We start from the raw sequence: 22248 nt of genomic DNA on the forward strand, positions 1-22248 counted from the left end.
GAATATATATATATATATATATATATATATATATATATATATAAACTACAGACATTCGAAAAACCATCATAATCGTGTTCTGGAGGTCTCAAATCATGGGAAAAATGTTGTGCCCCCCATTTTTCTTCTAGTCATGCCTACCGTAATAGTCGAATTTTTCTCATATATATATATATATATATATACATATATATGTATATACATATATACAACGGATGTATATACATATATATATATGGTCGAAAAATATTTCGAGGGGTCGCAGTGCAAAAAAAGTGGTTTTTGACCTTTGCTCACCTCTGCAGGTCTAACGAAAAGCGACTGAAAAATAAAATTTCACATTAGGTTCAATTAGTTGCGAGATGATTTCCTGTCTAAGGTCGAAACTTTCCATCTCTACCCCTCTCCATTTTATGATCATTTTTGTTATATTTTCTTATTTTTTGGCCAGAAAAAGTAAGTTTAACTAGAGGGTTCGAACTTCGCATGCAAGTAGGGGTGATGTTGAAGAATTGTCTTTCTCAAGTTCAAAGTTTTCTTCTTCAGTTCTTCTAGCACAAAACGCCCGAAATCATTTTGATCGTTGTAATTGTTGAACTGGACCACCTCCTATTTAATGAATAATACGAGTATGATCTTTGCTGGGGTGATTTTTTTTACTTTCCATTTTCGAAATTTCTTGTCATTATGGCAATTTTTTCTTTGTTGTCAATTGGAATTGAACAAGAGGGTTCGAGACCTCCGGGTCTATTGAAATTATGAATTTTCATTCGAGAGAATTATTGAGGAGTAGCAAATTTTCCATATAAAGAAATAAGATTGAGAATTGATATCATTTTCAAGAAATTCATTTTATGGAAAGATGTGTTTGTGTATTAGTTAAATTCTTCATTCGACGAAAAATTCGACTTTCGTGATGGAGCTCTGCTGCTCACGGCTTTTTATTTATTTATATGAGAGATTAATAATAACAGCGTAACAATAGTGATGGCGAGGTAGAAAATAAGTGAAAGAAGTTTCCAGGGTTATAAGAAATGCGAGTTGCAGGATGTGGATTTGATTGATCAAGTTATTAAAACGTTTAAATTCGAAGCCCAATGATGAAACAAAGGTAGATTTCGTCAATGTTGAAACTACTAGCAACTTTGCAGATATTTATATGGTGAATGGACTAGCGTTTGATTCGACAACTTTGCAATTACAGGAGAACTACGTATTTGTGTTAACTTATGTCGAAAATAACTTATAATGTACAAAACGTTTTAACAAAATTATTATATCCAACAAAAGTACTTAAACTTTTGCGAAGCTAAATATTAGGTTGTAATAAATAAATAAAGTGGATGTATTGTTTTGTTTCAAATTTTTTTAAATTCAGATTTCTTTAATATTTATTTTATGTATGTGGTATTAAACTGTACCTCATTTATGTTAACAAACATTTTTTATTGAGAAATAATTTGAAGTTTGGCACTGATAAAAATATATTTATAGATAATATATGCGAATCTCACCTTAGTTCTTAATAATACTGAAAACCTTTCAATTTTTCTATAAAAACGTATATAGCAGGGTGCGACGAATAAAGTAAAGAATTAAATCTAGAGTGAAATGACTCACATGCATTAGTTGTGTGAAATATTGATGGACTTCCATCTGACCACATAGTAGGAGGGAATTGTGAATCTTTATCTATATAAACATCTAATAAGTAATCGGCGCATTTGTCCAAAGTTGCATTTACTGGTTCATAACACATTAAGTCAAACACAAAACAATCTTCCACTTCATCGGGATTTGGATATGTTAATCCAAATGTATGTTTTATCTACCTTCCAATTTCCGAATCTCTATTATTGAATTCCGAAGTCAAACCGAGAGCTTGTATTTTTCTAAACCATGCTTGGTGTAAATGAAATCTACAACCATTTATTTTTATATTTGGCCATGTAAAATATAGAGCGTTATGTATGGCTTTTTCGAAATCCACATACACCTCGCTTGGTTTGAAACTCACATTAAATTGATTAAACATCTTAGATCTTAATAAAGAAAATCAATTGATATATGTATCAGTAGATTTTGAAGGTAGTAAACAATACGCAAGTGGAACATAATGACCGTTTTTAAACCCGTGTATGGTAAACATTTGTAAAAAATATTTTGCGGAATAAGAAAATGTACCGTCCATGTAAAAAATGTTCATATCACATATTACACGAATGTTACTGTCACAAGAAAATACAATAATATTATGTTCAGGACAGTCAATGTACAAAAAGCATTCACCTTTTCCTGTTTTAGGATTTAATTTTTCCAATGCACTAAACACTTCCGTTATATTTTTAGGTAGTGGTCCTGGTAACAACTAGCGCCTATAATTATAAATATTTCTTCGTACATATTCTACATCGGTCGTTGTCATGGTCTGTGGCAAATTGAAACTCAATTCCCTGCGAATAATCTTCGATGGTTTTTCGGATATATCATCCTCTGCCTTGCGTTTACAAGAATTTGAAAGTACTGTCCTATTTAATTTCTTCTCGTCTGCTTCATGGTTGTGATTTAAATTTTTTCTCTAAATTGTAAATTCAGGACCAACATTAAATAAATAATAATAAATTTTACATTCTTTTTCACGCACCTCCAATACAATTCTCCACGTTTCAAAACTTTATCGTTAAAAAACGCAAAATTTTCTAAGATTAGAAGAGTTTTACCACGTGAACTTTTCACTATTTGAGCCATTTCAATAATGTAAAGTACCTATACGACACAACAACTGAATCTGATCTTAGGTAAGAAAACTAGTCAACCCTCTATCTATTGGGTATTTTCAAAATATGTTAAGTACCTACTTAAAAATCTATCAACTTCCCTCTATTGGGTTATTTTATGACTCGACCTACCTGCACTTCTTAGCGCTGAAAATTCATGTCGGATTATCTACCCTTCCTGGTCAGACAGGTAAGGAAGGATGATTAGCGTCCAAATTACACCCGCCGGTATAAAATTCAACAAACATATATATGCCAAAGTTATACCTTTGTGGAAAACAAAATATATATATATATATATATATATATATATATATATATATATATATATATATACAATTTTGCCAATTAATATTGTTAACATTATCCAATGCTTCCATCAACAACTCTTTTACATCTTTTAATTTAAACGTAACGTTTTTGGCTGCCACCTCATTTTTTACTTGAGCCCAAACTAATTCTATAGGGTTTAATTCACAGTGATATGGCGATAATCTTAACAAAACTTTATTATTTTGTTGTGCCATTTCATCAGTAACATATGTGTTGAATTTTTCTTTATATTGATTTATTATATAAATAAGTTCGGATCGAACCATACCCATATCAAATTCTATATTTTTTAATCGTAACCAATCCTGCATATCTTTTTTCAATGAACATGTTGTGGGAACCTTTTCTATTTGACGGCTATGGTAGGATGCATTGTCCATTACAATTACAGCACCATTTGGCAATTTTTTTTGAAATTTAGAAAACCATTGTTCAAACACTGTCCCATTCATATCCTTATGACAATCTCCAGTTTTTTTACTTTCAAAAACGAGTAATGTGTCTTTAACAAATCCTTGTTCACATCCAGCATGAAGAATTATAAGACATTTACCTTTTCCTGATGGGCTTTTAAGACCTGTATATAATCCTTCATTTAAAGCTTGGTTTTTATTTTTGATATTTGTATTTATCCAAACTTTTGCTTTTGTGTGACCTTCATTTAGCCAGGTTTCATCTAAATAATAAATTGGTCTACCTTCTGACCTGTAACGTTTGATATATGTTAAGTATTGTCGTTTCCACCTTACAATATCATCACATTCTATTAAAACACTCTTACGGCTTCTTTTCAAATATCTAAAAATTTATACATATTACATGAATATTTAATACACACTAAATAAATAAAAGAAAATAATAAGGGACACTCACACACTACCTACTTTTATTTCTATATTTGATAAACATAGGTATATTTAAATATATTGTTGATTGTTGATGAAAGTTCATTAAAATTTCCTATACTTATACTAGATTATTTGTTAACATCTTAATAGGCTAGTCTTATGAAACTACTGAAACTTATTTTTAGTTTTATTAATTTTATCTACATTAATGTATGAATATGATACACTTTTAAATTGGAGATAATAGTACCTGTATTACAAATAATTATTTTTTGACTAAATAGATCATAAACTATAACAAACAAGTGGGCAATGATAAAATAATGATGTCCTTTATATAAAACATGACAAAATTACTTACTTGAAATTGATTTCTTTCATAAGTTTGTATAATGATGAACGAGAGATATTTTGTAAATCCGTATTTTTCTTAATTGCATTTAAAATTTTGTTCAATGTGAGGATCTCGTTTTTAAAAAAGAAACTATGTACAATTCGTCGAATGATATTTTTACTAGTTTCATCAAATGCTTTAACAAGTCCTGGACGACTTCCAGAATCTTTTGGACTAACAACTGTTCCCGTACTTCGATATTTTTTTATCGTACGATATACAGTCGATTTCGTTGAAAAGTAAAAATGTTTTAAGTTAATTTTATACAAAAATGTAATTTTTCCACAACTTACCCATCGTTGTAACAATTTTAGACACGATAGCAGTAAACTTGATTTTTGGTTGATCAGTTAAAATTTGTTTATACAAATTTATCATACTCTGTTTTTCGTTTAGTGATAAATGACCCAAACTTATCAATTTCCATCTTTTTGGTGGAGAAGAAAGACGGCTGGTACTTGGAGTATCATCCATATTTATTCAAAAAGTTATACAGCAATGCACAATAACGTTTACGGAAAACAAGTACAAAATATTTTTAGGTTAGGTATTGACAAGTATTTTGTCACAGATGTGTAAAAAGTATCGTATGAAACTGGCTGCCATCTAGCCAATCAGAATTGCCAGCTTAAATTCAATTTACTCCTTCTAGTTTTAAAACAAGGTATAGTTATAACTATTAAAAGCGTATAAATATGATGGAATAATGATTAAAGGAGATTATTCTTAATGACACCATACTGATTTCATAAGTTTTAGAAATGGTGGAGAAAAGTCGTGAAAATTGGATTTTCACGAAAACCATTGCTCAATTTCGAAAACTAATGTGATAATAAAATACATCATATCATGTAATTTTTCACATATTTTCACTATAGAGTGAGAGAGAGAGGTACAAAAATTCTCAATTTTTTTGCAGAAAACCGAATAATTTTCTTAAAAATTGTGACACGTATGAATTAAATATTCAATATTTTTGATAATGATAAGCGAAACAACAATCAAAAAAAAACATTAAAATTGGATTTTCACGAAAACCGTTGCTCAAACTCAAAAACTGATGTGATTTTAGGAATCTCCATGGGAAAGTACATGATACTATACGTTTTTTCGATACTTTTCTTTTTTTGATGAGATTAGATAGCTGTTTTTACAAATATCAAATTTGTATATAATTGATTTCGTCTCTCCCTTAAGGAGTGGCAACCAATCATACACAATGTTTAGAGCTGTTTGTGGAATAACACGAAAAAGACTATTAATAGTGTACGGCATCGCTCGGTGGACGGCGACAAAATCGTAAAATGATAGGATAAGTAAAAGGATTAAGGTTATATTTCAAAAAAATTTATTATTTTATCTATGCTAGTCGTATAATAGGTTACGGATATGACAGGCGCTACAAAAACACTTTCATTAGGAATCAAACAAGAAAATTGGATTTTCACGAAAATAGTTGCCCAAACTCAAGAGTGCAAGCACTTTCAAATCCAGCATTATTTGGTTTTCTTCAGATTCTATTCTCTTCAACTAATACCGACTAACTCATTGTACCCTACATCCAAAAAGGTACAGTCAACCATCAAACTTCATCTTCTACTCCTACTTCTTTTAGACCGATTCCTGTACAGTCTCTCCCAAGAATGATGGGTAACTTGAATTTGATTGTTACAATGTAAAATTATTTGCATTTTTGTCCAGTTCTCGTCATAAGTTCACTTACTGAAGACTACATTGTAAAATCATTCTCAAGTTCCTCCCGTATAATATTGCATATAGAAATGTGAAAGGTGAAAATTATTGTTTGTTCCGTTCCGCCATGTTGCTGGACTTGCACGGTGACTTATGACTACGTACTTTCATTCCCTGTCCTGATCGTGATGCTGTTCTACCGGCTGACGTTGAAGGTTCGTTTGGCGCGCTTCTACCATTTGCGACGCCATGATACCTAGCTTTTCCCGCCTATTTCCTCTTCACGAAATTTAAGGATTTTCCATTTTTGTTGTCATCCTTCTTAATCGCGAGTTGAACCATTTTGTTCAAATCCATTTTATTATCTTCTTCGCCCATTCTATCGAAGATCGGCCCGGCTTTCAACCCAGTTACGAACTTATCTTTCAGTAAAATCGTCAAATTCTCACTGAATTCGCAATTTACCGATAACGCTCGCACACTTGCATACCATTCTGCTACTGTTTGCTCTTCTTCTTGCTTTGCTTCATGAAACTTCCTTCTTTCTCTCCATATACACGTGTTTGGACAATATTGTAACTTTAAAATAGCTATTAATTCATCTACAGTTTTGTATTTGGGTTTGATGGATAGCATAGATCTCTTAACAGTTTAAAGGTATCACTCGATATCAAATTCAAAAGTGTACTAACTTGTATTGAATCTTTGGTCTCGTTTGCTTTAAATCATTATTTTAGCCTTTCGGTGTAAATTATCCAATAGTCGACTTCTGGGTTGAATTCTTTAAAATTACAGTTGCTTAACGGCATCTTGTTTGACGCGAATGTCCGACACGTGCTCTAGACGAGTTTGTCCGTTCTTTCCATTATTTTCACACTCGTCGCCATTTGTTATGTCCCTTTTTATTTCTCTTAAAAATTAAAAATACACTGGACTTTACAAACTAATATATTAACTTGAATCTACACTTTACGAATACTTTACAATAACAATAATTTCTTTGACGGCGGAATCGCTGGCGCGGACAACTTGCGCCTATCGCTGTTCCAGGTAGAATGGAGGTGGAGGAAATAGGTGGCTCTCGTTGTTTCATTAAACAAATTTGGTATTATCTTAGTGGTAGTCAACTAAAATGAGCTTCACGGAAAATTCCCGTTTATGAATTTTCCGAAAATTGTTACAGATAGTTTCCAATATACCTACATGTCGACCCAATAAATGTCTTTCGAACAATTATACCATATTTTCGTAAGTTATTGAAAGAAAAATGATGCGAAAATTATTTATTTTGGAAAAATAATCACGATTTGTCTTTGTTGGAATATTATTTTGAAATTTCTACAAATAAAATCTAGTATTGGCGTCGGAAGAACAAGTTACAAAACTGTTTGAAAAATTGGTCAACGATTGATTTCAAGTTTAATTACCTTTTAAGGTATTATTAGTATGAATGTGCATTCGACAACGAGGCGGTGGCGGTAACAGAATGTACATTTCCGATTGAATTTTCAAAAATCGGTTTTAAAATAACTTTATTGCGATTTTCTTTGAACGTTTGACATACGCGGAAGTTTTTAGTGAAGTAATTCGGTACTTTTGCGTGTTTAAAAATAATATGGAGTTGTGTAAAGAGGAAAGTTTCCATAGGAAATGGAAATTGGTGAATGATTTTTAAGAAATTAATTTCCGTTTATTCATATTATATGTGTATAGTTGCCCCGATTTTAAACTTATGTACGAAGAACATCCGCTCAATCTAACGCTCCATAACTTTTTTTCTGATTCTAAGAGAGGGACGAGCATCACCTGATATTTTTGAAAAATGTTCAAACTACAGCACAAATATTATACTGTCATTCTTTTACTATTATGTTTTGAAATATTATTGCTAATCATACTGTATATACGGCAATACCAATGTTACTCTTCGTGCTCCATTCTCTCAATTTTTTCAAAAAATCACAATGCAAATTCTAACAAGTATATATAAAGAATTTTGAATGAAGATCGAAAGTAATTGGAAAAAGAATATAAAGGCAAACCCTGTTCGAAAACTACATAACATTATTTTTGAACAAACTGTATCAAAAAAAACTTAGGTTTTCAAATATTCTATTTCTGGTATGTTTATTTTAGAAATATTTTATTGACCATTATTAGACCCTTTTTTTGAGAGTATCCTTTGTTGATTTTTCTACATTTCTTATCGAGAATTTACAAGAGGTATAATATATCTGAAAAACAACATGTGCTGTGTAGTTTTGGAACTCTTTTTATCTGTTTGTGGAATAGTTTGTTTATATTATATCTAGGGTTTAATACCGATAACGAAAATTGACCTTGCAGACCCTTCATAGATACCTTTGTCTCTGTTTCAAGAATTCTGTGTTTACATTTCGATCTAATTTTTGGTATTCAAGAGATAAAGTTCGACAGAATCCTTTCTAAATGTTTTTTTAACTTGAAGATAAGGACCACCCTTCAATATGAGAAATTTTAAAATCGCGGTATTCTAGATAAATAATCGAAAGTAATACCAGAATAACTATACATGTTGAGGGTTTGTTACTGGTAAGAAAAATGACCGTGCAGATCCTTCTTGGATGCATTTATCTTTGTTGGAAGAATGTTTATTATATTATTGCAGCTCTGTTTCAAGTGGTGGTGTTCGTTTTTGAAGGAGTAAAGGTTTAAATATATATAATGGAAGCTAGGAAGGATGGCTGTATATTTGAAAATATAACACGATTTAATATATATATATATATATATATATACTATGTGTAGTAACTGCTTTATTTAAAATACACCGAGTGTATATAGAAGCACGTGTTTATCGTACAAAGTTCTCTTTCAGAGTGAGTGTGTCTATGCGCACGAGCATAACCCAGAGGCCCAGATATTGTTTTTCTCATCTAATAGATGGTGCCTCATGTATGCGCAAAGCACGTCACTTCTAACACTCCCTCCCTTTGCCCATACATCTTTTACAATAATTTTAAAATTACATCTAAGATCGACTTACGATCGTGAACACATCTAATATAAAATATCAATGGCATATAATAACGAATATAAAAGTATCAATCAAATATTAAATTAAAAGTTGCCTTTGAACTCCATTGTACTCTCCACTGCGCACACTGCTATGACTGGTTATTAGTTTCTGTAAAAGAATGAATAATAAGTATACGATTTAATTCATTAATTAAAGTATTTTAGATAACATCTATATTCAACATCTATATCATCTAAATTTTATCATCTATGTTCATCATTCTATTTCTAAGGTTAATATGCAAAGTAGAAGATAAAGGTTTAGTCATGATATCCGCGACATTTAATTTAGTAGATATCCATTTAACTTTTATTTTACCCGCTAAGACACAAGATTTAATAAAATCACCATGAGTTTCAGCCATTTGAGGTTTTATACCCGTCTTTTCTCTTTCAGCCAACTTAGATTTGATGAGATCGACATCATCATCAAAATCTTTTAATTTGTGACTCCCTTCCATTTGAGTACAGTCACAAGCTGCTTTATTGTCACATCTAATAGTGACTGGATACATAGTTTTACCTATTATATCTCTAGTCGCTTTGTCTAAGGAAATTATTTCCTTACAGGATTCACTCATAGCAAGATATTCTGCTTGACACGTTGATGTAACAGGAGAGAACTGTTTGTGGCTTCTCCAAGCAACTGTATCACCATACAGTTGAATTACATAGCCACTCGTTGAAGTCGACTTTTCTCGATCTCTGAAGCTAGAATCAGTCAAAGCTTCCATGACTTCGGTTTTACCTCTATAGTACAAACCCAAGTCAGTTGTTCCTCTAAGATATCGGAAAATTCTTTTGACTCAGTCCAATCTCCTTTTGTTGGATTGTTTTGTCTTCTAGACAACAAATTCACAGCGTAAGCTATGTCTGGTCTGGTTGCACCGGCCAGATACAACAAACTCCCTATAGCCTCTCTATAAGGTGCATCAGTTGGATCATCTAATTTTGTTTTATTTTTGTTGTTTCTATTTTTAACTTGTCTAGTTATCATCGGAGTGTCATGAGTATTGCATATTTTCATGTTAAATCTTTCTAGGATCTTTTCGGTGTACTCAGGCTGAGTAATAGACATTTCACGTTTGCTTCTAACACGATGAATTTTCATTCCAAGAAAATTCTCTGGTTCTCCCAAGATTTTCATCTAATTTTTCTGGATCATTGCTAGCTGCAATCATATCATCTACATATAGGATTACAACAGCAATTTTTCTATCTTTCCTCCAAGTAAATAAGCATGGCTCATTTAAATCATTCTCTAAACCCAGCTTCAGTGCTTCTTCAGTGAATCTTTTATTCCATCTTTTAGGACTGATCTTCAATCCATATAAGGATTTCTTAAGCTTCCAGACTTTCGTCTTTCTAATCTCATCACTACAATCATAACCTTCTGGGATTTCCATAAAAACAGCTTTTTCTAAAGTACCGTACAGAAAAGCTGTTTTTACATCCATTTGTCTAGCATCTAAATCAAGTTTATTTATGATTGCTAGTGCTGATCTAATTACTGGAAGTCTTGACACTGGAGCATAAGTTTCTTTCAACTCGTACTCATTTTCATCTAAAAAGCCTCTAACAACCACTCTAGCTTTATAGATGGTTTCACCTGTTTTGCCAATTTTAGTTTTCAGAACCCATCTAGAATCTAATACATTTGCATCTACAGATCTATCTACAAGTTCATAGACTTGATTATCTTCTATTGATTTGAGTTTTTCTTTAATTGCTTTGATCCACTCAGCACTGTCTTCACGCAGTAAACACTGTGTAATTACTGGGATCTTTTCTGACTGAAGCAAGCATAGCATGAATAAATTCTTCTTCGTCTATAATCTTGAATTTTTTAGCTGTTTTGACATAAACAAAATTTTCATCTATTTTAGGTTTCGGCTTTCTCTTAGAAATTCTAAGCTTCTTAGATTTTGTATCATTTGATACATTTTCATCTAATTTACGCTTTCTAGACTTGTCTTGTTTGACTAGTTGTTCACCTGAATCTTTTGTCACTGGAATATTTACATCAGAAGATTCAGAATCGATTTTTCCATCAATTGAATCATCTACTTCAACTTCTTTTTGTTTTTCAACTGTCGGAGAATCTTCAACTTCTAAATCTTTAATTTTGTAAATATCCTTATAAACTAGTTTTTCATCAAACCTAACATGTCTAGAATTTAAGAATTTACCAGAGGTTTGCTCCCACAAGACGTATCCCGTACGTGAGTAACCCACTAGTATGGTTCTTATTGCTCTTTGATTTCTGATATTGGTTTTGTGAGGAGTAAGATTGTACATATTAACAGCTGTTTCAGCTGCCAATATCCACATCGACTTAGGTAAGCCAGAGTCAAACAATAACGCTCTAATTTTTTGTTGTATTGTTTTGTTAAATCTCACAGCTGTACCATTTAATTCTGGAGTGTATGGAGGAGCATAATCTGATTCTATCTTTTCTTTATGCATAACATCTACAAAATCACCTCCATTAAACTCCCTAGCAATAATGTATTTACAAGCACCTGGAAACGAGTTTATTTTAAATTGTCCCATAGTATCTACATGAATTGTGTGTAACGGTCTATCTGCTATCAATCTAGATTCTTTAAAGGGTAATTTCTCCATTTTAGCTAGAATACAGGTTTCGCAATCTAAGATATTTTCTTTAAAATTTACATTATACAACGACTGCTCAGATTTCTTTAATTCTTTTAGATAATTCAAGTTTGGATGCCCCAGTCTTATGTGCTATAACATACCTTCATCTAACTTTTATCATTTTCATTTGATGTATGTTATTTTCGACACTTTTAATATTATTAAACTTTTCTAGAGCATCAGCTGAATTCAGATCTAAAATTCTTCTATTTAATGTTTGTTCATCTAATATGAAATCTGTAATATTAGCATCTAAATTACTTTCATCTTTCTCCAAATAACCATTCTTCTGACTCTCCCTCCCAAGCTCAGATGGTGTTGAGTTTTGAGGAAGAACATCTACTACTCCCTCCATCCTTTGTAAATTTAAATCAACAGGTACCGTCTGAGATTGTTCGGAGAATTCATTTGGAGAAATGATTTCAGCAGTACAAGAATACGTTGTATAATCTGACTCAGTACTTTCATTAACAGATTTTACTTCAAACGTTAATAGCCAGTTAGGTTTGACATAGATTCCCGTCAAATTATGTCTCACCTATTTCTTTATCAAATATCTCTAATTTTTTATCATCTAGAAAAATACCTAAACCTGCATCTGCAAAACGTCTAAGGGAAATTAAATTGTTTGATATATTTTCTGCAAATAATACGTTTGTTAATTTAGTTTTATTTAGTTTTGATTTTAAGTAAAGGTCTCCGACTCCATCTATTTCTATGTCAGCTGACTTATTTTTATTTGCACTTTTAATAACACCTCCTGTGCAATGTTTAAAATTACTTAAAAACAAACTTTTATTTATAATATGCTCACTAGCACCTGAGTCTGCAATAAACGTAATATTATCTACATTATTAATATATTCAAACTTCATACCTGCTTGTCTGGCTTGTGGCTTCTGGTTTTCCCCATCCTTTGGTGGAACAGCTTGTTTCCCAGACGCCTTTCGGTTGGTCTTAGCAAATCCTCTGGATTTACCTCTGAAACCAGCTCTCCAAGTCGATCTTCCTCTCGACATTCCTCTACCTCTACCACGACCACGACCACCACGACCGCGTATGTAGTCGGAGTTTCTTGAACTTTGACTAGCAGCATCATATTTGGTACAGGTATTTGCATTGTGATCAGTTATCACTTGGCAAATATATCAATACCATTCATCTGTAGCTTCTAGCGGACACTGTTTTATATAATGACCCGGCTTATTAGATCTATGACAGTTGTCATGGTACCTTTTGAAGCGCTTTGCTTGGTTTGCACTCGCAACCTGCTCCTGAGAATTCCCTGATTTTTTCTTAGCCTCCATTTCCAGCAAATGAGACTTCAACTCATCCAGAGTCATTGATTTTTTGGTTACTCTTCTGTGAATTAAATCTGCAGTCCTGACTTCTGGTATGACACCGCAGACAGCTTGGTAAAAGGCTGACCTTTTCTCTTCATCTGTCAAAGGCACTGCGTTATCACAGTTTTCATATTCAACGATAGTATTTTCAAATCTGTTCCAAAAATGATCAATACTCTCCTTGGGTTGCAGTCTCATGCCATACAACTTCGTTCTCACTGAAGTGTGAGTAACATTGTTTTCAACCCTTTTAGCTTCTCTCAATTTTTTAATAACAGTTTCAGGATCTTTAATTGAAAGAGCTTTTTTATAGTATTTATCATCTAAATGGCTAGTAATGATTTCTCTTACTGCTTGCTTCCTTTTAATAGTAGCTTCTTCATCTAAATTACTAGGAGCCTTTACTGTAGAGTCAATCACATCTAATAAATCTTTAGTTTCCAATTCCGATTTAAGCTTATCCATCCAAATGTTGATGTCAGCATCTGGATTAAGAGTATACTTTCTCAGTACTGGAAAGTTAGCTTTTTTATTATTTGACTCTAAAGTAGTTCTTAAAGCAGTAATAGTATCATTAAGAGCCTTAGTAACTTCTATATTAAAGTCTTGTGGACTTGATTGAGCACTTGCCCCAGCACCTCTTTGCGTTGCTGTTTCATCTAAAAAGGCAGTTGAGCTAATCAAATTACCTCGAGTGCTTTGGATTCGTAGCCATTCTACAGCTAAAAAGTTTTCAGAAGCTTTCTGAATGTGATCCATCAAAATTTTCATTAACTCAAAACCTTTGTTTTGAAGTTCAATATTTTCATGTTGCTTACTCAAGAACTGTTGCAATTCTTGGTTAGCTTGTGAAGTATGTTGCTGTTGATCTTGATGGTGAGTACTTGGAATACCACCACCAGTCGACAGAGTTGGTGTGTTAGTACTTTGACTTGTTGAGGTGTTTGCAAGAGCTTTTGACTGACCAACTGGTGTACTTGTTGCAATTGCACTCATACTTGATTGCAATGTAGCTGGACGTGTAGTTGTTGACATTGTTGGGCTAACAGATACTCCAGGCCCTTTATTAATAAAAATATTTTAGTTTGGATTTTATTTTACGCTTACTTTAATAAACGTAACTTCTTAAGCTTCTAAACTTCTAAAATAGCATCTATTATTAACTTCTAATTAATTTGGATCCACATCTAAAATAAATAAAAATTTACTTTTATTTTTATCTTTGTCTGACGTGTCAAGTGGAGTATCTCCAGTCTCTGGATCATCGAGCATTTGTTTATCTTTCTGCTCACTCATTGTTTCTTTGCTCAGATCTTCTAATTGTCAACAAACTTCTAGTTATGAGCAATCTGAAACATACCAAACTTATCAGAGACTGATATATTTCACCCTCACATTTACAACCGCACTGCAAGTGCCACACATGCTCCCTCCCACCTTGTAACAAACGGCACAGCACGTTGAAACGTTCGGGGATGGCCGTACGTACACATGTAGCACACAAATCGCACACCAGAGCAGCAACCAATTTAATTGTAACAAAGCTTAGTACTGTACTACAGACTTTACCCTGAGACAATAATTAGTTATATATATATATATATATATATATATATATATATATATATATATATATATATATATATATATATATATATATATATATATATATATAACAACACTTTATAACTTAATTTAATTTCGAGATATAGTTTTTATAAATATTTATTTAGCGTCTAAACTTCTAAAATTTCCTTCTCATCGTAAAATAATTATAATTTTTAAACTATAATTATTATCACTTCTTCAAAATCAAACTATATCTTAAACAAGTCAACTACTTCAATTATTTTACTCTATTTGTTGTTTGAGAGTAATATTATTTTTCATCTAAACATTTACATCAATATCCGATTCTCAGAATCTGAGTCATAAACTGTCTAACGTATATGCGACAAGAGCGCTTTTGTTCTATAATATTTACGACTAGCACATTGTATATAGTAATATATTACTCGAGCCAGGCGGCATTGACAAGTTTAAACTTGACTAAGTGAAATATACACCAAAAATATTTTTATAATTTTTCTCTTTTCAGTGAAAAATTACAATTTTTCTTAAATTTAACTTTAATTTAAATTTCTTTTAATGTAAAAAAAATTACAAGAAAAGAACCAAAAAAAACCTCAAAAAAACAATTTTCTTCTCAAATTAAATTTCTTCTAAACTTTTAATTTGAATTTTGCATTCAAAATGCACTTCTTTACAATAAAAAATCAAAAACTTACCAGTTTATTTGATTTTCTTCAACTTGAAGGCAGTTAAGCCTTTTCAAAAGAACTCTTTAAGCACGATTCTTTTCACTACACAAAGCCAATCCTTTTTCTAATCCCGAGATAAGAAAACATGTGCTGGGCGTGCCCATAACCTGAAGGAGTAAAGGTTTAAATATATATAATGGAAGCTAGGAAGGATGGCTGTATATTGAAAATATAACACAACGATTTAACATATATATGTATGTACTATGTGTAGTAACTGCTTTATTTAAAATACACCGAGTGTATATAGAATCACGTGTTTATCGTACAAAGTTCTCTTTCAGAGTGAGTGTGTCTATGCGCACGAGCATAACCCAGAGGCCCAGATATTGTTTTTCTCATCTAATAGATGGTGCCTCATGTATGCACAAAGCACATTTCTAACAGTTTTGATGGAAATTTTCTTAATAACCATCATCATCTTCGATTAGTTTGTTTGACGAAAATATAATTTTTCAATGAAAAATTATTTCTCCTTCTATCACACTTAATTCAGCGAGTTTGTTTTTCTGTTCATCACCCCTTTATTTGTTTGAAAACGCTTTTAACATATTATTTACTAAAAATTCTTATCTCTTCTTTCATCTAATAAAGAAAACATCTTTCTTTATATTAGTTTGAAAATTGATAGATACTCAATACATAATTAGCTATAGGGTTGTTACTAAACTAATAATTGAATTTTCTTCCGAAGTTTCAACACAGTTGCGTGTTATTTTCATTTCATTTAATCGAAATCGCAAATTTATTCTTCAAAGTGCTTTGATATGCAAATTCTAACAAGTATATACGGGATGTTTCTCAATAAATCTTCATTTTGAGATAGGAATACGAACCCTTACGGGGCCTAGTTGCTAAGATATAGGGTGTTCAAAATTTTAAATCAAAATAAAAAATGTCCTATAAATCAAGAATTTTTTTTCAAATTTGGTTACCAATATGCTCCTTTCTAAATTAATATTTTGACATGAGCAAACTTTGGAAAATTTAACCAGTGGCACGCTGTCAGGGTTAGTTGTCACTTTTATCCCTCTGTTTATTCCATCATTGGAGAAAATTCTTTTGTTCATTTTGTTTTAAATTGCCCGATTATTTTTTATTAAAGAACTAATAAACTTTTTGAAACTAAAATGAACGGTGTTGTATGCTGTAGAAATTTCTCTCTAAACAAAAGTCTGCAAGCACATAAGTAATTTACAAATTAATTAATTATTCATTTAATTTCGAATAATGATTAAGCGTGAGTAGTTCAAAACAAATAAAAAATATTCGGACGAACGAAGAACTTACAAACCAATATGAAAAAGACATAGACAACTTGAGAATACCGATAAAAAGACAATGCAGGAACCCATGGAAAGTGAACTTAACTATAAATGGACCAAGAGAACTCACAACAGCAATTCTAAAACAAGGGTACATCTACTACGATCTTGAATACTACGAATATTTTCCACATGAAATTTTAGATAATGTTGAATATTCTTTATATCAGTTTTTCTCTATCCATAAACACTTTTTGGTATTACAACAAGTGACAAATATTTTTCATGTGAAATTTTAGATAATGTTGAATATTCTTTTTTTAGCAGTTTTGTTTTTAGATAGTAGAAAGTAGAGTTCTTACAACTAAAGCAAATGAAATCTTTGAGACATACATCTCAAGGCTCAAAGAAAATTGTATTTAATAGTAGAAGCTTGGAATAATTCATACATTTCCCACATTAAAGTCGGTGTTATACAGAAGGATATATTAGATTAATTTCAGCTACTGAGGAATTTAAAGAGAAAATAATTATGTTTGTTAACCCGAAACAAATGTGTATCTAGCATTTTTAAATATCTTTGGAAAAAAATGTAAGTGTAGTAATTAGATTCTATGTTTATTTAGAACAACTATTATATTATATTTTGTAGGGATTTAAATTTAAAATTAAAGATTTGGGTAAAATCAGAGCATGTTTGGGCATGCAAATTAATTTTGAAGAAAAAAAGGGTGTAATCATCTTAAGTCAAAGAGATTATATTAATAATTTATTAAAGAAATTTAATATGCTTGATGCCAAAACAGTCAAGACCAGGGCCGCCCCGAGGTCAAAAGGCGCCCGGGGCGAGATTTTCAATGGCATGTCAAAAAGGAAAAGTTGTTTTAGGGTCGTCAACGCTGTCCGCAAGTTCTATGAGTGCTTGCCTAACTTCAGCATATTGGTACCTGATAGCTTGGATTGAAGAAATTCTTGCTTCCCAACGAATTTCACAACTTATTTTAGAGATAATGACTGAACATGCACTAACTATGCAGTACCGTTTTGTTGATCCTGCAAAAATTGTGTAAATCCTCTGAATAACTCCAAACAGTGAGGTTGACTTCACAGAAGACCTTGCACCATCAGATACTACAAGATTCAAACTATCACTGGTACACGGTGTAAATGAAGCCCGGGGATATTCTTTCAAGACTCTAGCATGAACACCTTTGTTAATTCCGGCCAAATTAGCTCCATTGTCGTAAGCTTAGAAAAGACCTTAGATTTAGTAATTTTTTTTATTATAGCTTGCTCTAGTTAGGACCCCAAAAGACAAATAAGCTCATTTTGAATGTTATTTCCCAAATGAGTCACATGGGAGGAGCTATTAGCTACTCTCCGCAATTAATCTGACATTACACCATCAAATTGCCCAATCAACTCGATTAAACCTAAGTAATTGCCGTTATTCTTTGTGAACAACTTTGAGGATGAACCTCGAAAAGCGATATTATGTTCTGTCAAATACAAGGTTATAACTACAAGGCGCTTAAAAACTTCCTTCCATCTTTGGATCTCACGCATAATTTGTTCAATTAGCTCTTGATTAATGGAAACATTTTTTTATCGGTAACTCTGCTTCAAGCCAGAAAGTCATATATTTAAAATATTCAGGTGAAGTTTCATGTAAACCTAATCGTTCAGAGAGGTGTTTCCAGTCATTAAAACCTGACTTTTGCCCAAGTTGTGATTTTGAGTTGGGCTCAAAAAGTTGACAACAAAAACAGTAGACTGAGTTGGAGCCTTCAGAATATACTAGCCATTTACGTTTAACTTTTTCTCCATTTTCTGCATAGCTAAACTGGTAATCGTTAGAAAAATGTCTCTTTTGGGCATTTTTTGGATAATTATTTTCAGCCTTTAATGGCAAGGAACCTTTTAAAACTAGTTCATCGTTTTGAATTTTGTTTATAAATTCTGGCCAAGAGGATGGATCTGAATTGATTTGGTCAACAGGTATTTTAGGAGAAGAAATTGGTAATGTTTTGTCAGCTTCACTCACATTAATCTTATCAATAGGATTTGAATCTGGGATTGATCGTTGTTCATCAGTTCTACTCACACTCACAACTAGGAACGAAATATGATGTCAGCTTTGGCACTTTTTTAAGCAGCGCTTCAATTGTAGCCTCTTCGTCCCTGGCTATCTCACGTCTTTGCGCCCCTGACAGCTTTTTAGACATTGTACTGTACAGCACTAATAACTGAATAATCAGCGGTATGGGTATTGTAATCCACACTGCTGGAAATTACTATAATGTGTAACTGTAAGAATCAGAAAAGACTTTATAATTCGAAAAGACGAAAAAAACAAGTCGAAAGATAATTGCAACAGGCACACACGATTAGAAGTGGCGATTCCCATTAGTGTAGTGTGTGACGTATGTGTGTGTAGGGACGCGCGTGCCTGTGGGCGATGTGTTATGCGTAGTTGGCAGTGCGCAACTCTAGATCATGAGTGGACGGACGAGTTCAATAGTTTTCCCGGGGGAGTTAGCTTAAGAGTTCGGTTTGATACCTATTACTTGCGGAAAAGGTTGGCACGGCATAAAACATATTGTAGGTGAAGCATGTATTAATAATGGCGACTCGCTTACTGCGTCGGGACGGAAATTATTCAGATACTTCCAAATTTTGCAATTAAACACCGATATTTTTCCGAGATTGAACTCCGGACCAGAGAATATTTCGGAAATTTCAAAGGGGCGCCCAGCTATATGCATATTATATTTTGATTTTGAATAATATTTTATACATAAACGAAGAAATAAAACAACATTGTAAAAAAAGTTAGTTAGAGGACACAAGAATATTTCCGCAGAATATATTTGTGCACCCACGATAAACAGGATTGCAGGACGTATTTCCTTTACGCAGTGCCGCTGCCGCGGCGCCGCCCCGAACCGGAGCGGTCGCCCCTGGCGCCGCGGTATGTATGTATCCTTATCAGAAATTAATTGGTAGTCTAATGTATTTATCTGTTTTGACAAGGTCATATATTTCTTTTTCTGTGAGTTTTCTGAGCCAATTTATTAATTCATACAATGAAAGTCACTGGAAATGTGCAATAAATGGATGACTTGCATATATCTCAGAATTGGTTCTCGATTATGGTAGGTACTCACTATACCAATAGACAATCCTACAACTCCCCCAATAATTGATCCCCCACAAGCAAAATATAAGTCTCTATCTAAAGGTCCGACTGTCCGTCCGTCCCTACAAAATATAATATAATAGTTGTTCTAAATAAACATAGAATCTCATTACTACACTTACCTACATTTTTTTCCAAAGATATTTAAAAATGCTAGATACACATTTGTTTCGGGTGTACAAACATAAATATTTTCTCTTTAAATTCCTCAGTAGCTGAAATTAATCTAATAGATCCTTCTGTATAACACCGACTTTAATGTGGGAAATGTGTGAAACATTATAATTATTATGGAGTGTACACTCCATAATAATTATTAAGATGTTCAAGTAACTCGGCAACCAATTCTACACTGTGGTGTTTGTATAATCAATTGCCTGCACTTAAGGGTGAATCCAAGCATTTCAAAGAAATTTTATTCCAAACTACTTATCATATAAGTTATTTAGGTATTGTTCGAATGTTCCTAACGTAATAATGTAAACAATTATTGCTATATATATATTTTTTTATTTACATTTAATAGTAATAATCATTATAAAACCATTTAATATCCATCTAAGTAAAATATAATTATTTAGATGATTCTGCAACCAGTTCGACATGTCGAATATAGTTGGTTGCCTGTTTTTAATAGCTACATAATACATTCCAAAAATGTTCAAGACGCAAATTAAAAAACCAATATAGATTTAATTTAAAGCAAAAATCTACTGTAAAAATGTAAATATTCCACTTGTGAGAGATGATTTGTCACCAGTTATTAAGAATTTTAACTTTTAATGTTTTTTTTTCGGTTGTTGCTGTTTCGCTTATTTAGTAATGCAACAACAACTTCGACTTTTCTTCACATTATCAAAAATAATGAATATTTTATTCATGCGTGTCACAATTTTTAAGAAAATTTCTGCAAAAAATTGAGAATGTTTGTACCTATAGAGTGAAAATATGTAAAAAATTACATGATATGATGTATTTTATTATGGAAATTTCGAAAATTACATTAGTTTTTGAGTATGAGTCATGGTTTCACAGAAAATTCAATTTTCATGAATTTTCATCACTTTTACTCACTTAATACATTTTTTTCGAGAAATTGATACCTTTTTTGAGATCCTGATTTAAAAAAAATACCTGTGTGATATTCGAATGGAATCAGAGGTGCAAGATATTTTTTCCATTTTAATAACAAGGGGGTTAACGTTAGAAATTTGAAAATATGGAGACATTTAAAAAATCATCCTTTTTTTCAGATATGTCTTGAGACCAAGGTCTAGAAAAACACCATTATTGCTTCGAGTTTATAATAGAAGAAAGGACAATTTTTATTTTGTCGTTACAAAGATTTTCATTAATTTTTTTTATTGGTATTGATTCACCCTATAAGTTCTAAGTTATAATCAAATAAAAATTAGGATATTTGGTTAAAATTATTATATATAGGTGAAATTGAAAGAGAAATTTTAAAAAGCACTATTGTGATAAGTAATAATAAACTGGGCGGAAATCAATGTACTTGTGAACAAATTCAATTATTTTTTCATATCTCACAGTTCTTGTGATCCTAATGTGAAATTATTGTCTTCCGTAAGTATAAATTTATTAATTTTGCTCAATTATGTATTGCTCCTTTATGTTTTTTTTTTATTTTTGCTCGAAACTATAATTTCAAATAAATGTATGATTCAATAAAATCACGTTGGCCAACTTGTTCCTAGAACAAATTTTTGATACAATTTTGTTTTTTAATTCAGTTGTATGCTTGAATATGATCTCAAATTATATGTTGTGTGTAAAAGCATATTGCATGATAAAATGATTAAATGTATTACAAATTTACAAATAATTTTTTTATTCTCTGGTTTGAAATTTTGTCGTAATTGTATTTTATGTATTAACAATAATTAACAAAATTTAAAATTACTTGAATTATTCTTGCTTTATTTTACATATACAACCAAAATGTTAGTTCCCTATGATGAATACATATTTATTCGAAAGCTTGTAAAGCATATTCAAAGTTGGTATGGTATGTTAAGGTCATAGGTCACAGACCACACCAGACGGGAAAGTAGATCCAAAAAGAAGGCAGTTTTTTTCATCATTGCTCAGTACATTACAAATCGTATTTATCTGTCTTTATCACACTTACTACAAAACGTTTGTAGAGGCGCTTTTGTATTTACAGAAATCTTTCGAAAGTTACATTATTTGCACACAGATGTCACTACCATAATTGACATTAATAAATGGAATGTGAAATGACATTCACCGGAAAATGAGATTTTGTATTGTGTGCGGTAATTCTGAAGACGACGTAAAGCATTTATTTTGCTTTCCCCGTAGCGCAGACAGGTAAAC

General features: G+C 31.9%; 4 protein-coding genes across 9 annotated transcripts in view; 1 reads left to right on the forward strand and 3 right to left on the reverse strand.

Annotated features, from left to right (window-relative positions):
* Nucleotides 1–213: 213 nt before the first annotated feature.
* LOC130900968 (uncharacterized) lies at nucleotides 214–4901 on the reverse strand. 2 transcript variants are annotated; one of them, XM_057811999.1, is made up of 3 exons: nucleotides 4646–4901; nucleotides 4320–4544; nucleotides 214–3908 (listed from the first exon to the last, which is right to left on the reverse strand). In XM_057811999.1, exons 2-3 carry the CDS (start codon nucleotides 4337–4339, stop codon nucleotides 2960–2962), a joined length of 969 nt encoding a protein of 322 aa, XP_057667982.1. In that variant the 5' UTR covers nucleotides 4340–4544; nucleotides 4646–4901; the 3' UTR covers nucleotides 214–2959. The 2 variants fall into 2 exon arrangements, with proteins under 2 accessions (XP_057667982.1, XP_057667983.1); XM_057812000.1 differs by having other exon boundaries at nucleotides 214–3815; nucleotides 4320–4901.
* Nucleotides 4902–8806: 3905 nt separating this feature from the next.
* LOC130901100 (uncharacterized) lies at nucleotides 8807–15710 on the reverse strand. Of its 3 annotated transcripts, none has more exons than XM_057812197.1 (3): nucleotides 15391–15710; nucleotides 12637–14451; nucleotides 8807–9210 (listed from the first exon to the last, which is right to left on the reverse strand). In XM_057812197.1, the coding sequence occupies exon 2, from the start codon at nucleotides 14135–14137 to the stop codon at nucleotides 12908–12910; it is 1230 nt and encodes a 409-aa protein (XP_057668180.1). In that variant the 5' UTR covers nucleotides 14138–14451; nucleotides 15391–15710; the 3' UTR covers nucleotides 8807–9210; nucleotides 12637–12907. The 3 variants fall into 3 exon arrangements, with proteins under 3 accessions (XP_057668180.1, XP_057668179.1, XP_057668178.1); XM_057812196.1 differs by having other exon boundaries at nucleotides 8815–9210; nucleotides 12637–14289; nucleotides 15391–15692; XM_057812195.1 differs by lacking the exon at nucleotides 15391–15710 and having other exon boundaries at nucleotides 8815–9210; nucleotides 12637–14501.
* On the reverse strand, nucleotides 9823–10179 carry LOC130900538 (uncharacterized). Its single transcript, XM_057811233.1, has one exon. The coding sequence runs from the start codon at nucleotides 10177–10179 to the stop codon at nucleotides 9823–9825; it is 357 nt and encodes a 118-aa protein (XP_057667216.1).
* Nucleotides 15711–22133: 6423 nt separating the features above from the next.
* LOC130900405 (ATP-binding cassette sub-family C member 10) overlaps nucleotides 22134–22248 on the forward strand; it is a 136766-nt gene continuing 136651 nt past the window's right edge. For all 3 annotated transcript variants that reach the window (XM_057810983.1, XM_057810976.1, XM_057810994.1), the window contains exon 1: nucleotides 22134–22242. The gene's annotated coding sequence lies outside the window, so the exon portion shown is untranslated. The remainder of the gene's footprint in view (nucleotides 22243–22248) is intronic.

This window comes from Diorhabda carinulata, chromosome X (assembly GCF_026250575.1).
Source record: "Diorhabda carinulata isolate Delta chromosome X, icDioCari1.1, whole genome shotgun sequence".
Lineage (NCBI taxonomy): Eukaryota > Metazoa > Arthropoda > Insecta > Coleoptera > Chrysomelidae > Diorhabda > Diorhabda carinulata.